The sequence below is a fragment of the Asterias rubens genome, chromosome 1 (assembly GCF_902459465.1).
Source record: "Asterias rubens chromosome 1, eAstRub1.3, whole genome shotgun sequence".
Classification (NCBI taxonomy): Eukaryota; Metazoa; Echinodermata; class Asteroidea; order Forcipulatida; family Asteriidae; genus Asterias; species Asterias rubens.
Window position 1 is genome coordinate 14,312,596 of NC_047062.1, and position 17,403 is coordinate 14,329,998.

General features: G+C 38.7%; 1 protein-coding gene across 2 annotated transcripts; it reads left to right on the top strand.

Annotated features, from left to right (window-relative positions):
• The first annotated feature begins 289 nt into the window (after positions 1-289).
• LOC117296971 (vitamin D3 receptor-like) lies at positions 290-14,982 on the top strand. Of its 2 annotated transcripts, XM_033780077.1 has the most exons (7): positions 290-410; positions 8,665-8,807; positions 10,979-11,095; positions 11,426-11,717; positions 12,255-12,655; positions 13,169-14,009; positions 14,424-14,982. In XM_033780077.1, exons 4-7 carry the CDS (start codon positions 11,426-11,428, stop codon positions 14,675-14,677), a joined length of 1,788 nt encoding a protein of 595 aa, XP_033635968.1. In that variant the 5' UTR covers positions 290-410; positions 8,665-8,807; positions 10,979-11,095; the 3' UTR covers positions 14,678-14,982. The 2 variants fall into 2 exon arrangements, with proteins under 2 accessions (XP_033635968.1, XP_033635977.1); XM_033780086.1 differs by lacking the exons at positions 290-410; positions 8,665-8,807 and adding an exon at positions 10,399-10,476.
• Positions 14,983-17,403: the final 2,421 nt, after the last annotated feature.

Consider the following 17,403-nt stretch of genomic DNA (forward strand, 5'->3'; position numbering starts at 1 on the left):
AGGAGACTGAAGGGCTTTGCTAATCTTGTCTACTTCTCTACTCGACCACCACCCCTGAAAGTTTGTGTCTTTAAAAATGGAACTTTCAGAATAAATAAAAAGTAAAACCTTTATGGCAAAAATTAACTTGAGAGAAAAAAAAGCTAAGTTTACGAAAGTGAAATTCAATATGGCCATGTTGACCAATAAATAAAAAATAGGGAATTGACTCTCTAGCTATCAATTATTTGATGGAAAGTCACCTGACAAGCCGGACCGCCCTCTGTTGGTGAGTTATCGGTAGAAAAGTGCAATTTCCATGTCACGGAGTTCAGAGATGAACTTCGATTTCACTCAAATTCCTGCAGGTTTTCATTTATTTAACTTCAATCAAGCCCAGTGTGCCGATAAAGATAGTTCACCACTACACGGTAAGTATTTTTTAAAGTTTGGCACGACTGTAGTAAAAATAACTAACATCAACTTTTTAGCAGTTATTCAATTAATTGATCAGAATTTCGCCATAAGTTACACAGAAAATTATTTCACAAATATTGCGTTAATAATAATAAATCAATTATCAATATCATAACGCCATACCATGTCAATGTCACTGTGATACTCATCAAAAGACATAAGGTTGTAACTCATGATTGTGAAATTCCCATAGTTTTTATCTGAATATCATCAGAATTCTACTTTAGATCAAAAATATCAGGTGAATTGCTTTTAGTTTTAGATTAGGGCTGCATTTGATTTTGATACAATTTTTATTAATCGGGTGATTTTCTCAGGTTTGGCTTAGCAGATCGAGAGAGGGTCTGGATGTATAACTAGCCCCAGAAATAGAAATAGTTCCAATACGCTGGACTCCCTCCACTTCTTGGCCCTATGCTTTTTGGCCCTACGCTCTCTTCTTCCATGCAGCCAGCGTTCATTTTTGTTAAATAGACTAAACATAACACCAGGTTTTTAATTTTGTGCCGATATTTGTCAGTTTTGTTAATTTTTTCCCCTCATTTGTCGAGAGCGCATCAACTAAAAAATGTCGCCCTTGTTTTGGTGTCATTTTATTAAAAATTCTTTTAGAAAAACATCGTCTGCGCCATGATGCTCAAAAGATTAGATGTGCAAGCGAGACATGTAGTCCTCAGATAAATTCAGTATTCTTTTATTTGCACATAATATTGAGTTAGTTTGCTCTCCACAAATGAGCTAGGGTAAGTGAAAAAATGGGTAAAAATCTTTGCATCAAAACATGGTTTTCTGTGGTTTTATCAGCATATATTTCACGGAGAATTATGGTTGAATGACAAAGATTGCATGGTGTTCAATGACTGGGCTCGAGCTGTTTGTAATAATTTTGTAATCATGCAAGGAAACAAAGTTTGCGCAGTCAAAAATGGCACAATTAAATGTTTAAATTTGACAAAAACCTATTTTCATCTCCTGCTTATTAATCTGAACTTGTTCACCATTATTCCCCTACTCTGATTTTACGATCATCTCAACAGTCATTGCTATCAACTACTAGAGTTTCTTCCATTTTTTGTATGGCCAAAGATCTTTTTCATATGCTGCACCATTTCTTTGGAATAGTATTCCTGTGCATATATTCACCAGGCTAGTTCTTTACAATGTTTTAAAGATGCTATGTCAGATTTTTGGCCGATTTGACCCAACAATTTTGATTTAAAATTCAAAAGGTATTTAGATGGGGGTCGAGAAAGTTACAAGCTTTCATTTGAGCCATTGCTCGAAAAAGTCCGCCAATTATTAGTAGCAATGAAATAAAGTGCTTAAAATTAGTTTTTGTTGGGATCCCGACAATATATCAGGTGACCAATTCTTATGTGTTTTATAAGAAACGTTTTAAATTTTTGTCATGGTTCCTGACCATCAAAAGTAAAAGTTAAACTTTTTTTCGTTAGAGCGGGTGATGTTTGGGGCCAAAAATCTGACATAGCATCTTTAAGTCTCTGTTGAAAACTCATTTACAAAGCTGCTTTTTTATAATCTCCTTATTTGTAATTATCTTTCTCTCATTTGATATTTTATTGTTCTCTTTAAATGCGCTTAAAGGCTTTTCGCATTGTCGCTTTATGTCTTATTATTATTTTAGCATAATTGATCCTACCATGGAGGAAAAAAATTGAAAGAAACGACCTTCATAATCCTTTAGGTCCCACTCATGCATAGGATTATAAAATAGTACAAGTGTCATTACTCTGGACTCTCTTCCTCTGATTCTCCTATGACGTAACCTTACTATGACGTAGTTAGGAATGGAGTACATATTCCTCCATGATATAAGTGAACATGGTGTGCAAGATTCAGGTTAGTTGTTATCATTATAACCCTCCAATTCCAAACTGTAGACTGTCTGGAGGATTGAAGGCCAAACGTTGGAAGGATGAAGGGTAATGATTATCACAACTAGTTTTTTGAACAAGTAATATAGACTGAATAAAAAGCTTATGTCCATGGAAGCTGGCGCCCTTGAGGGCAAGCATAGGAAGGCAAGGGTATTCAAAATATTCACATTCATATAGCATTCTTTCTTAAAGGCAGTGGACACTATTGGTAATCGTCAAAGACTAGTCTTCACACTTGGTGTATCTCAACATATGCATAGTATAACAAACCTGTGAAAATTTGAGCTCAATCGGTCATCGAAGTTGCGAGATAATAATGAAAGAAAAAACACCCTTGTCACACGAAGTTGTGTGCGTTCAGATGCTTGATTTCGAGACCTCAAGTTTTAAACTTGAGGTCTCGAAATCAAATTCGTGGAAAATTACTTTTTCTCGAAAACTATGTCACTTCAGAGGGAGCCGTTTCTCACAATGTTTTATACCATCAATCTCTCTCCATTACTCGTTACCAATTAAGGTTTTATGATGATAATTTTTTTGAGTAATTACCAATAGTGTCCACTGCCTTTAACGGGAGATGCCAGTTAAAAAAACAGTCAGAATTCAATTCGGTCCATCTAGTCCTGTTTGCTAAAGTCCCATTGATACATGTAAACCACTTCATATTACCGGGAGTTCAAATAACAAGTTCCATGCCAATGACAATGTTGAAAGAAAAACTCAAAATATGAAACAGTGAAAAAGCTTTCAAAAGAGACCCGCTGCCTTGGATCAGTCGAGTTGGTCTATGTTGCATTTGAAACTGTTTGTTAGACCCTTCCCATGAAATATGTAAATTACACATAGCGCGTGCGCACTAACGTTTTGGTTGGCAAAATGAGGGAACATGGCGCTGTTTTGTACACGGCTAATGGGTGCGTGACGCAGACGCGATTGCGCGTCTGCTTAGTGCACAACTCTATGGCGTTTGCCATCCAACAGGGTCTGTACGCATGCGTAAATGTAATTAGCATATTTCATGGGAAGGGTCCATTGATATCGTTAGAAAGATGTTTTAAAAGTAGATTATAATGATCCACACAAACATGCCTCGAAAGTGCGTGGTTTTCCACGAAAACCTTTGCGACCTAACACGGTCGGCCACTTTATGGAGTCAAAAACTTGACTCCACAAAATGGCGTGTTGTGTTAGTTCACGTCGTGTAAGGAAACCATGGAATTTCGAAGCATATTTTTGTGGATCCTTATAGTTATATAATTCTACTTTTAAAACATAATTTTAACCATGCATTTTACAACAAACTCTAAATGCTTTTCTTTGACCAACTCGCCCGATCCAAGATAACGTGTCCCTTTAACGAACTAGTAAAATGATAAGCTACATTTAACAGGTCCAACCTTCCTGGCTAGTCACTGGAAAAGTTCAGTACAAAGCCTGTATATTGGGCTATATCATGGCTAGTTTGAGTGATGAGAATCGCTAACATTGCAACTTGTATTATTTGGACAGTGTCTGGCAAATATAAATTGTAAAAAATTTTTTTTACAAGAACCGTCATGGTTAATGTTTCATGATACAAAATGTATTGATTAGCTATCATGTTTACCCAAAAGATTCGGCAATGAGATATTTTTGAAAGTTAGATGCACCACTTGTCTGTTGAAAAACAATCAAATTAAAATATTGAACCCAACCTTACCAATCTGGTTCTCTGTCGAAGCATCTTGACACCTACAGTGTATTGTTTCAGGTCGATCTGGTTTACATGGATAGCAGTACAGTCTTCTTCAGTTACTTATAATTCAAAAGTAGTTCTTCTGAAATTGGCCTCAGTAGGCATGCAGAAAGCCTCACAGAAAATCATGTCAAACCGAAATTCACCACTGGTGTGTACAAAAAACAAGGTCCTTGCTTGCTCCATGGAGGTAGAATAGGATGAACTTCTATGAAACAGCCCAAGATTGATTTGTGGAAGCCCACAGTTCATAGAGTGTCCAATGATGCATGAGAGTCACATTCATGGTTGATGAATAGGGAATGTACCAAGCTGGGGTACTGCATGCAGGGTGGGGCTGCTGGGTGGAGCTGCAAGACACAGCAAGTCTTAAGTAGTTTTGTTTTGCTTTGAACCTGTTCCTTTTCATTGACCCTTATTGTTAATAAAGAAGAGTAGTTCTAGTGGGGGGGGGGGGGGGGGATTCCTCCATGGTTCTAGAGACAAGGTCCCCCTGAGGTCTTGTTTGATTGCATATTGATTGTGAGATAGTGATCCCACCAGTGTTCAACCATGGAGGAATAAATTCCTCCATGCTTTAACCTGTTTCAATTAAAAGACCACTGTCCAAACTGCTGGGATAAAATCCACACTTAGGTAACCTCAGCTAGGGCTACATGGTAGGATCTCAACAGTGACTTGTCGTCAATAGAGGGTATGTAGAAAACTATTTTCTAAATTCATGACTCTTGATTCTGTTTGCCTTCAATCATATCATGGAGCATATCAAGTTCAAGCCTTAATGCCCAGTCAGTATTGCATAACCATGGAGATATAAATGATATTCGGTTTGCGGTTTGCAACACCCTACTGCGCTGTGTAGGTTTTATTCTTTGGAAATTAGGTCATTGCTTTTTAGAAACCATAGGTTTAAAGTTTGATGATACAGTTTCCCCACCCACCAAATGTACACAATCAATGATGTGCTTTATCTTGATATATCTTGATAACATTTGGACCATGAAACATCCAGATATGACCCGCACACACAAAGGGAATCGGGAATCGAGTATGGGGGATGGCTTGATGGTAAACACTTTTTTAATCTCAAGAGTATAAAATTTGCATCCTATAACTCATTGCCAAACGTTGCCAGTGATAAAAACCTGATAGTGTAAGTACAGCTGTACGTATCACAGGGCCCAATCTCATAGAGCTGAGAAGCACTTCTAAAGGCACAATTATGCTAACCAGAATATAAGGGTACCAGCCATAGTATCAATGTCACATACATTCTGTGACGGGTATCCTGCTTTGTTTTGCTGAGCAGAAAGTTGCTAAGCATAATTCTCTGCTTAAGCAGCTCTATGATAATGGGCACTGATGCTAGTGTTGCATTGCAAATTGGGTTACTGACTTAAAAAGTGGTTTTTAAATACTGTCATTAGTATTGCAGGTCTGTATGCTTCATTTTTTAAGGGCAAGGACGCCAAGGCATTTTCTTTTGGTAAAGGCATGGAGGTAGACAGGGCACCCCGTGACTATGAGGAAACTCTAAATATCTACTTAGTAGAGCATTTCAAGGGCACCAAGGCAATGACCATGGAGGCAAGGGGGCACGGAGGCAATCGCCTTCAATGCCTTCATGAAATATCACGCCTGGTATTGAAACTCAAAAGTTAACAAGTTTAACACACAAGAGTGGGTTTAGTGAGGATTGCAGTACAGAAAATTAATTATGACTTAAAGAAATTCTTTATTCATATCCTGAGAAGAAGATATGTATTACAACAAGGTTGTGCAGGGTTGTAGTAGCCCACATGGCAAGTTGAGAGGTGGTGTTTACTAGCCCATTTTTTACTAGAAAATGTATGCCAGGCTAGCCCTGAAGGGCAAATCCTGAATAGATAACTTGGGTTGATGTTTTCATCATTGGTTCTAGTCATTAACCCAAGGGAAGTCGAAGATCACATGACTGACCATGGACTGACAATGGTGCAAAGTTGTTTGTCCCACAGTTGGTCATGAGATTTATAAAGGAAGTCACCTCATTACATCATCTACCTCCATGATTACATAAAGAATAACACGCAAGTGTATGTTTCGTGTGTTTTTGGTGGGTTTTCATTTCTCCACGCCCCCTTACCTCATTATTTTTAAATTTATTTTCATTGTATGCCTCCACACCCTCTTCCCTTGTAGAATTTAACAATTTAGAATAATTGAAGGACACTTTGATTTTACATCCCAAACAAAACATATATTTAAGCTCTTAATAAAGAAGCTCTTTATGTAAAGTCTTTAAATGAAAAGCATCTTTATCAAGAGCTTATATTTTGTTTGGAATACACAAATTGTCGGTAAAATGTGGAGATCTGCATACAAATGCTGGTTTAAAGCCAGTGGACACTTTCGGTAAACAGTATTGTCCAAGGCCCACACTTCGTGTATCACAACTTATATATAAAATAACAAACCTGTGAAAATTTAGGCTCAATCGCTCATCGGAGTCGGGAGCAAATAACGGGAAAACCCACCCTTGTTTCCGCACGTTTCGCCGTGTCATGACATGTGTTTACTATAAATCCGTAATTCTCGATGTCGAGAATTGATAATTGTTTTAATGTTTTCTCAAAAAGTAAAGCATTTCATGGAATAATATTTCTAGAGAAGTCTTTTACCATTACCTTCTGTAAACCCTGTAAGTTATTTGTAAATAAATCTGTGAACTTTTTTTTTTCCTGATCCGAAAGTGTATAATGGCTTTAATATGTTTTTGATTAGGTCATTTATGGAACTGTCAGGATGTAAAAAAAACCAAAAAAAAAAACCAATAGTATTACATAAACTGTGGTTTTTTTATCTCTCCGTTTGTCAAGTACAATTGAGCACTATTTTTATGCATCTATTGTTCAATGTAGCGGGGCACTCTCAGGTAGAAGGCCAAGTGAATGTGTCACGCCACGATCAAAGCACGCTCTCAACAGCATATGTCTACGTGGCCTTTAGAATCAGAGGCCAAAGGCTGTGCAAGATCAACCAACGTTTCATTTTTAGCGTTAAAATACAAAGGTCAATTAGTCAGTGTGCCTTTTAACTGAGCTGTGCAACAGAAAATGCCGTGGGTATTTGATCAAGCTATATTTACCACCCTAAAGATGCCTGTTTACTCGTAACCACGCTAATTGTATATTGTTTGTGTTCGTGTTTTTGTTTCTTGTCCCTTTTCCCTGATATGTCTGGTTTCTTGTCCCATATCCCGGTTATGTCTGCTTTTTTTATGAGCTCTATTTATTTGTCCCTCTAAAGATGCTCGAAACAAACTCTGCCACCAATTTGCAGAGAAGGCAAGCGCTTCTGTGAGATTTTCGAGGTGGTTCCCTGCTTCTGTAAACAACTCATCTATGCAACTCCGCCAACGAGCACGGTTTGGTATGTTTCACTGCAACACCAAAAGATTCCAAAACAGCCCGTTGCCCTACCTCACCAAGCTCCTGAACTCCTAGAACCATGTTAATATAATTGCTTAATTTTCTGGTCTTAAATGTATACAAATGTAGTGAACCTGTTTGTACATATCTGGCAGGCCATTGCTTTTGTGATTTTTTTTTTATCAAATGTTCACTATGTTTTTTCTATTGTAAAGCTTTTTAACAACTAATGTAATATTTTTTAATTATTGTAAAGTATGCCACAATTCAGCGGTATGCTGCGATGGCATTTTTAAATAAATAAACCAATTTATAAACCAATTTATAACCATGCTAACTGTTAAATGTTTGTGTTGGTGTTTTGTTTCTAGTCCCGTTCTCCGTTATGTGTGGGTTTTTCTTGTCCAGTCTCTTGTCCTAAATATAAGGCTTCCCCAACACAAGCACGGTCTGCTTAGGCTTCCCCAACACAAGCACTGCTTATCCACGGTTGCCTCCATTTGCCTAGTTACTATATTCTCAGTTATTACTTGATTTAATGTTAATTGGTTTGCCTATGTCTTTTTTATTTGATTAACCAGTGAAATCGAAATGTCGAAATTGGAAGGTACAATACGCCTCTCTTAATATTTATGCATGACATCATATAGTTCTCATCCAAAATGAGGCTATGGGCGCACGTCCGCCACCGCTTGCAGTGGCTGCACCCATCGCCTCGTTTTGGGTTAGCATTATGACGTACCTCATGCATAGATATTAAGAGAGGCGTATACAGGATTTGTAAGAATAAGAAAAGAAAAAACCATAATTGTTTAGTCTGAAAGCTTATTGATTACGAAGTTCATAATGGAACCACTTTTCCTGTGCAGTTCGACAAACTGGATCTGAAAACCTACAAATTATGATTTTGGTTTTTACAATCAAATGGACTGTATATAAAATGTTCAGATGCTGAAAATTGTGAATGGTTTATCACTATTTTCTCTTGACTCACAAAACAGGTTAAGCCTAAATTTTCAAAGGTTGGTTATTTCATGGTGGATTACACAAAACAAATACTGCCTCCTACCCCCCTTGTGAGCGGTAACACTGCTGTGTAGTACCTTTAATGTTATCATATAAAGATTTGTTACTAAGTTCTTGGTTTTTTTCATTGACCTAACAGGAGAAAAAGACTAGAGGGTGGTTTTCCTTTTGTCAGTTAGCTAAGAGTCTTGCTGTGTTGATGTTTGTGCCAGTATCTGACACCCATGTTGAAACTTTCAGAGCACCAGTTCACCAAGTTTTTCCCTGGAAGCTCACCATCAGGTAAGGCTGCGACGGTAAATGCATGATTTTCAGATAGAACTGTGCATTTCAAAATTTTTGTTATAAATTGACTTGCTGTGCATGCAAACAGTAAACTGAACTTTGTGTCCTTTATGTTCCTTTACACGCCCTTAGATAAAGCATGGTATAACATTGAATATTATTGTTATAATAACATTGAAGTCTTATATGGCAAATGTATCCACCGATAAGCTGCTCAAAACACCAGGTTTTGAAGTTAATTGAACTATGAGTCTACCCATTTAAAATGTATCTAGCATCCTGATAACGGTTTACAAGGTACTCAGCAGCCACTGCCAGAAACACTAGGGCAAACCCCCTTCTCTTATTAGCGTTAAGTGTAACTGGGTTATTTTAAGTGCATTAGACAATGCACAGGACACAAGTGTCAAGACTAACACGAACCCACACTCGGTTAAGAAACACCAGAGCTTGAGTTTGAAGTATACAAGTGTCACGACCGGAACTGGAACCCACACTCTGCTGGTCAGAAACACCAGAGCTTGAGTTTGAAGTATACAAGTGTCACGACCGGAACTGGAACCCACACTCTGCTGGTCAGAAACACCAGAGCTTGAGTCAAAAACATTTGACTGCTCGGCCACGCCACACCACATGCCACATTTTTCCATGTGTATATTTTTTAAAGACATGCTCTGCACTCAGAGCTTCATGTACATGTACTTACTTTGGACATTTACTAAATTTCAAGATTAGAACATTTTCTTCTCTTCCAGTAGAGATTTTACTCTACCTTGAAGAAAAAACAACAACATCAAAGTACAAACACACAGACAAGAAATTTTGAGGTTTTCCGATTATCTCAAAACCACAAAGTTCACAGATTTACAAATAACCTACAGGGTTTACAGAAGTTAATGGTGAAAGACTTCTCTTGAAATATTATTCCATGAAATGCTTTACTTTTCGAGAAAACATTAAAACAATTATCAATTCTCGTTTTTGAGAATTACAGATTTATTTTTAAAAACACATGTCATGACACGGCGAAACGTGCGGAAACAAGGGTGGGTTTTCCTCGTTATTTGCTCCCGACTCCGATGAGCGATTGAGCCTAAATTTTCACAGGTTTGTTATTTTTTATATCAGTTGTGATACACGAAGTGTGGGCCTTCGGACAATACAATACTGTTTACCGAAAGTGTCCAATGGCTTTAAGATGGTCATGACTTTGGTGTATGAACATGGGTTCATTACAGGTTACTAAAATATAGTCACCATGTAACTTGATAACATTTGGGTTGGTCACGCACTTATTACAAACACGTATGGTTGTTTATAGTGTAGAATCTCTGTTTTCATATTGTATGTAACAGGAAGATACAAACCCTGAAACACTTTCAGTTTAAATCTCTTTCCGCTATCCTGAGTATTATTAAAAACAGACACAATTGACGTTGTTCTGTTTTAATTGGAACATTGGATGTCCTGCATTGCCTGGGCTACATGTTTGTTGACTTTTGCTTGTCGGGAGACATTGTTAGCTTTCACTATCGCTGGGTATTAAGAGACATTGTTTTGGTTTCTGTCTTCAGTTGAACTAATTTGCCCAAGCTGTCTTCAGGTCTTTAAACCAAGATCATGAGTATTTAAGTTCATAAAAAATGTGTGGTAAAAAGTTACACAGGTAACAACACAATAATAAATTGATCTGTTGTGTGATTTCAACACAATAATAAATTGTTCTGTTGTGTGATTTCAAACGTTTTAAATGACAGCGCAGCTTTTATTCTTGGAAGATGATGTTTTTTGTTCAAATCCCAAAATAATGTCACAATTCACTCCTAAGCTAAGAGCTGGGGACCATGTCTTACTCAACTGCCTTTTATATAACAATAATTTATAGAAATTATATTGTACCCTTCCTTCGTGGTCATAGAGGGTGTTGGAAGTGTGGTTTGGCCTTCTTAACCCCTCTATGACCACCAAGAAAGGGTACAAAAGGCAGTTCAGTATAGGACATGGTCACCAGTCTGAAGACGTTCCAAGCTTAGGAGTGAAACACAACTATAATATTATCCAAGTAGCATCTACGTTAACCTTCGATTAAAAAAAACAAGACTCATAATCCGTGATGTTCAACAATCCAAATGATCTTATTTAATGAGCTTTTATTCTTGTCGACCCAGTGATTTGCAAGGCAGTTGGGTGGAAGTATCTTCAAAACATCCTTTAATCTCGAAATGCTGAAGTGTTTGACAGAAATCTCGGAGGTGCAGGTGTGAATCCAGTTATCAAGTGTGAAGGTAAAACAAGTCAAACCAAGTTTGGCACTACTCCGGGGATCTTACTTGAAGTTGAAGGAAAATTCATTTTTATATTTTTAAATCCATCGGCATAAACTGACTGATGAATTTGACAAAATTGTATGTTTCTTTTGCCTTAGTAGCATTTTAGCAAATGCTTGAATCGAGAAAGTCAAATCTATTTGTAAGTGAGAAAATAGAATTAGCTGTTCTGTCCACCAACCAAAAGAACCTATGAGTGAATGGCCTGATACTTCAAACCTAGCAGAGTCTTCCTCGAAGGCTTAACAGTACAAATTAAGTTGTCTGTTTTTTCCCCCCCACTCTAAGATGGAAAGCACAATAGCAATGCCCCAAGCAGCGGAATCATCTGACCTGAAATCCAGTGCCCAGTCCACCAAAGACGAACGTCTGTGTCTAGTATGCGGCGATCGCGCCAACGGGGTTCACTACAACGTCTTGTCCTGCGAGGGCTGCAAGAGTTTCTTCCTACGCAGCACCAAGTCCAAGGCAACCTTCGTGTGCAATCAGGGCGGGAAATGTTCAATGGATTTGTACACCAGACGGCATTGTCCAGCCTGCCGGATGACAAGATGTGTGGAGCTAGGAATGAATGTGGATCGTAAGTCTCCTAATATCAAACGATGCTGGAAGTAAATAGGGAACTTTTATTGCAAGAGGGCTCACTTGCAGAATATCGTTAAGTTAATTTCATGTAAATACATGGTTACTAAGTGTGAAGTACTTAATCATTTCTATGGGATTTCTAACCAAAGAAGTAAAGACTCGGACAATTGTGCTAGCATGTACATGTAGCCTCAATCCACCAATAGCCCCAATCTTTCTCTCCTATGTGGCTTCGGAGCAAATATCTTAGACCTGGATATCATTGGAATGGCCAACCCTGTAATAAGTATTTAAATCACCAGCCCTATCTTTGTGAGTCATTTACTTTGCCAATTTGACACAGTAGTAGAGGAATTAGGACTGTAAGGGCTCAAACTGGAGTACCAAGTGGATGCATATAGGTGGAAAAAAAATACATCCTGATTTGACAATTACAGTACTCGTATTTCATCTCATGTTTGAAGACTGGGTTCTTGTATCATGCGCTCCGTATTAAACACTTTTCTGCATTTTTTGTGTTTTCTTCACGCAGGGGTGTGGGACGACAGTCGTTTAAAAACGAGAAAACAGCTCATCCGGGTCAAACGAAAGAAAAAACAGCCCTCTCCTAACCCAAAGCGCAGCGCTGCGGCTGCAAGCACCGTTTCCCCTCCATCCAGTACTGACACATCGGCTGCCAACTCCCCTCCGCCTGGGCAGTCGCATCCGACATGCTCCTTCAACATGACCCCAAGTATGACCTCTGACATGACCCCAGATATAGCAGCCTTCATGAATACTGTCATGTCCCCTGGCATAGACCAGACCTCTATGCAACCTTCGCCAATGGGCCAGAGTGAGCCTCAGTGGGAGCTGACTGCAGAGCAGAAGAGCTTGTTGGAGCGTTTGGAGAAAGGCTACACGGCATCCAAGGAAGTCTTCAAAAATATCTTTGTATGTATTATTACCATTAAGATCTTATCCAGAAAATAAACTCAAGGTGGGGATACAGGGCATTCCAAATTCATCTAACATTAACTTGATTGTTTGCAGTAAGTAACGTTGTTGAGTTTGTCATTAACTCTACTTCTCAAGGCCTTTTGCCTACTGGGCCCAATGTCTTGAAGCTTTTAAGCAGAAAATGTTTCTTATAAAAACAATTCTGCTAAGCAAGATGAGCAGATAACCAGTCACAAACAATATACAATACATGGTTGTTTGGCTTGTAACCTGTCTCTTCTAAGCAATATTTTACTTAGCTAAGCAGTATTTTCAGTTTAACAGCTTTATGCAATTCAATCGAGGTTAACAAAAGATTTGTCGAACATATTTCCCCCACAACTGGAAATATTTCTTTAAAAAATACTTTACGTCAAAGTCTGTTATGGTATTGAAGTTTCAGATCAGAAATAATTAATTTCTTTTCCTTGGTAATTTTTAATCAAATTTGTATTAATTTCTCCATAGCCTAGAGCACCTGGGTCTCTTGCCATACCCATGAGTTCAATGAGTGCCAATGGTAGCAGCATATCACAACTCTTTGCGACAACATCAGAAGAAGGTTCAACGACGACAGCAGAAGAGACGGCCCCATCCCAAGCCTCTACATCGTGTGGCTCATCAGCCTCAAAGAACCCTTTGACTGGGTTGATGTCGCTCCTACCCGATGGGATGACCGCCGAGATGGCGTTGAACGCCCTGGCTACGGGAGACCTCAGCATACCCGCTGGACTCGACCTCAGCAGTCTACCCCCTGGCCTGTCGAACATTGCCTTGGGTCTAATGGGCGCTCAAAACCAGGCAGGGACTGGTGAGACAAACTCAGCTGGGACTTCATCGGACGGAGAGGGGAAAGAACCTGATGCTTACCAGTCAGTACATCGTGTGACGTCTTTCATCACCAACGGCTCCATGAAAGAGTGCGCCGCACAGGAGAGACCTAAGTTACCCATCCACAAGGAGTTATTACACACAGCGATGGACATGTTCGCCATCCTGGTCAAACAGACGATTCACTTTGCCAAAACGATTCCTGGATTTATGGACTTGCTGTGCGACGACCAGGCGGTGCTGATCAAAGCCAGTATAATGGATGCACTCCTGTTGCGCTGTGCGGAGAGCTACGTCCCCGATATGGGCTGTGTCTTCAATGAAATGACCAATGATATATTCCACATTAACATGATGTATCAGATGGGGTATACGACCCTACCGGAGCAGGCATTTCAGTTTATGAAAGAGACCAAAGAGTGTCAACTGTCCACAGGAGAGTATGCCTTGCTAAATGCTGTAGCAATCCTCTCGCCGGGTAAGTGTTAATCGAATACAGTATCATCTTCACCAACATATAAATCTAAAAGCAAATATCCTTTAAGGTTGCGCATAACATTGGTTAGAGTAAAAATAAAGCATTGATTTAGACTTGCACCAATGTTCCTCCCATTGCCAGATTGCTCAGGATATCTGGGGTAGGATCGTCGACAGTTATTAAGAGGTTTGCCAATGATTTGCAAGCGGCTTCCTGTGACTTTACTCTTGGGTTCTGGACTTAGAACGGTGTTTAGATGGTGGAATAAACGGTTATCGTTTGTGAATGCTCTGTAGTGCATCCAAAGTGTGTCATATTCAAAGTTAGGATTTCGTCATTGAAAAGCTGTTGTACTTTTTTTTCGTTTGCAAAAATCTAATCTAAAAGTTGTGTCAAATTTTTTCTCTGTCACAGACCGCATCGAACTCCACAATCGCGAGCTCGTTGAAGAGATCCAGTTCTCAGTGGTAGAGACGCTACACGCCACCACCAAGGTGTTCCACCAAGAGGACAAGACGCTGTTTGCTAAGCTGATCATGAAGCTTACCAAGATGAGGGACATTGCCGTGGTTCACCTCAGCGACCTGATGGAGGTCCAGGTACAGGAAAGAGACCTGAGCCCTCTCATTATTGAACTCTTTGGTCTGGAGACGAGCTCAACGGTATGACAGTAGGTGAGGGCAGTGTATTAGGGATAGAGCAGGGGGGGTTACTTTGGGTATGAGGTTGCTGTTATTGTCCGTCTGTGGTCTGTGGTGCATTCCACTTTCTATTTAGCAAATCTTGCTAATGTTTTTGCAAAGAAATTTTATGTTTAGCAGGTCGTAAATCTAGCATTGGTGATTTTGGTTTTTGTGGTTTTCTAAGGCATTGACAATCCTCTCTTTGCTGGTACCAACGTGTGCTTATTTGTGTTTGTTTCTTCTTAAAGGCACTGGACACTATTGGTAAATACTCAAAATAAATATTAGCATAAAAAACTTACTTGGTATCGAGCAACGGAGAGCTGTTGATAGTATTGTGAGAAGTGACACAGTTTTTAAGAAAGAGGTAATTTCTAACTAAAATAATTGAGTTTGAGAAAGACGTAACATTTGAAGCCTTTCTCAGGCATCTGAAAACACACAAATTTGTGCAACAAGGTTTCTTTTTTCTGCCAACTTCAATGACCAATTGAGCCCAAATTTTCACAGATTTGTTTTTTATTTTATATCATGCATTTATTGGGATACACCAAGTGAGAACTACCAAACGTGTAACACCAATTACCAAACATGTCCAGTGCCTTTAAACACTTTTTTTATTTAAATATAGTTGTGTTTGACAGTACGCCAACATTCATTTCAACTTGGCAGACACATTTCTGTTTGCACAACATGGTTTAATCAATAGCAGGTTGAGCTAGCCGGGTGAGCATATTCTATTATAAACACAAATCAAAATAAATCTTTGATGATATTTTTATGCTAATTTCTCGGGGGCCAACTTGTTCATCTTTGACCAAGTAGAATGATTAAATTGTTATTTTGTACCAAGTCGAAATGCACTTAATACTTTTTTAAAATGGGCAGCTGTGAATTTGATGAATGAAATAATAGTATAATATAATGATGGCTTGTGTAAATGTAATTGAGGCCAATATAAAGAAAATTTAATAATGGTATTGAAGTTTTTATCACAAAGCTACTCTGGCATGTACAGAAAGATGCACTAATGGTAGTTTTGTTTCAAGTTTCTTTCTTTTTCGAAAATTTGATATAAAAGATTCAGTTTAAACACACTCAAGTGTGTACACACCTGTAATTGATGACTTCTTTTTGTTTTTTTGTGTTTTTTTTGTACTCAAACTACTGTATATGGCATTAGCTCCCATTGGGTTTGTACACACTTTCCAACTAGGAACCTTTCCCCAATAAACAGGGACTCTATAGACCGATCCATTAAGCTCCGCCCCATTGCGTATTGACCAATCACAACCCGTTACGCAACCAAAAGTCCCACACTATAAAGTTTGACATGCGTATGCTTGGCGCTCACGGCAGAGTTGTGCAGAATGGCATTGGAGAGGCTATTGTGTTCTTGCGGGATAATGGTCTGGTTTGAATGTGTATACCTACTCACACACATACAACTCTTTGTTACACTACAGACACTCTGTGAATATTCCTTTTTTTCTGTACAAATTCTATTTTTCAACACTGTAAAAAAGAACTGTTTGGACGTGCTTAAGTCCACAAGTCTATTCGCATTCCATCTCTGGATCTTTTTTATGAAAGTCTTCACAATATCACTGGGTAGACACATTCATAACACACTCATGACACAATGCTCTGTCATGTCATTATGTTAATGGCAACATGGTACACTGGACGCAAGGAGAGAAATGCTCTCTTGACAGACATAAAGTGCACTTGATATTTATTTTGCAACACTCAAATTAGAAATCAATGAATTCTTAAAATTAAAAAAAGGGAAATTAATGCATACATGTACGTATGCACATTGGAACAGAATCAGTTAGGCGGGAGATTCTGGCCCACAATATGCCAACTGTGTGTATAAATGTCTTCTGACAGCGCCCTCTATTGACTCAACTTCCCCAAGTCCAAAAAGGAAAGCACCGAGGGATGGGGACAAAATCCCTGATGACCTGTCACTTTGACTGTCGTAGTACCACAATGTACAAGAATGTAAAGGTGAATTTGTGTAGTATAGCAAAATAGATTTCGCACCATAAAGCCTGGTTTGCATTTCAACTGTTCAACTGAAGAATTTGTGAATGCACATTTTTATCAAAATCAAGATAGAAAAAACAAACTTGTGCTGTTTCATTTGATATGCATTTACACATTAGGAAGGCAGTGATAATTTGGATTGTTGATGTGGTACAGCACTACAGGGCACAATGTCATGGCTCTGCTTTCTGCCGAATTCATGGCTTGTGACCACCATTTTTTGCTTCACAGACAAAACATAGAATTTCAATGCTAGCCTAAAAATATTGAGTTCGCACAAGTACAAGCAAAGACTCCCAGTGGAAAACGCTTGACGTAAACTTGGAATTCCCTGATTCTGTAAGCGCAGATTCTTTGCTGACAGTAAGCAGAGGTATGAGATAGGGCCCAGTGTTTGTCCCTTGATTTCGTCTCCAGCCATTTGCAACATCCACAGCCAAAAGTCTGTTGCTTGAATTTTTCCTTTTAGCATTTACTTGATAATTTACTGAAACTGTTGTTTCCAAATGTTTAGAGTATTTCCTTTAACTCCATTTTATTTGAAGTCGAATTTGTCTCGCAGATTAGTTGTTTGCACCGAGGGTCTTAACATTGGAAGATAATGAGTCAATCTTGTAGAAAGCAATATTAATTTTCTTGTTTTATCTCGGAGATTTGTG

Bases quoted from the DNA above. Each gene is read 5' to 3' on its own strand.
- LOC117296971 (XM_033780077.1), top strand. From the start codon at position 11,426: ATGGAAAGCACAATAGCAATGCCCCAAGCAGCGGAATCATCTGACCTG. The intron at 11,718-12,254 runs GTAAGTCTCCTA...TTCTTCACGCAG, and splicing joins GCTAGGAATGAATGTGGATC to GGGTGTGGGACGACAGTCGT. The intron at 14,010-14,423 runs GTAAGTGTTAAT...TCTCTGTCACAG, and splicing joins TGTAGCAATCCTCTCGCCGG to ACCGCATCGAACTCCACAAT.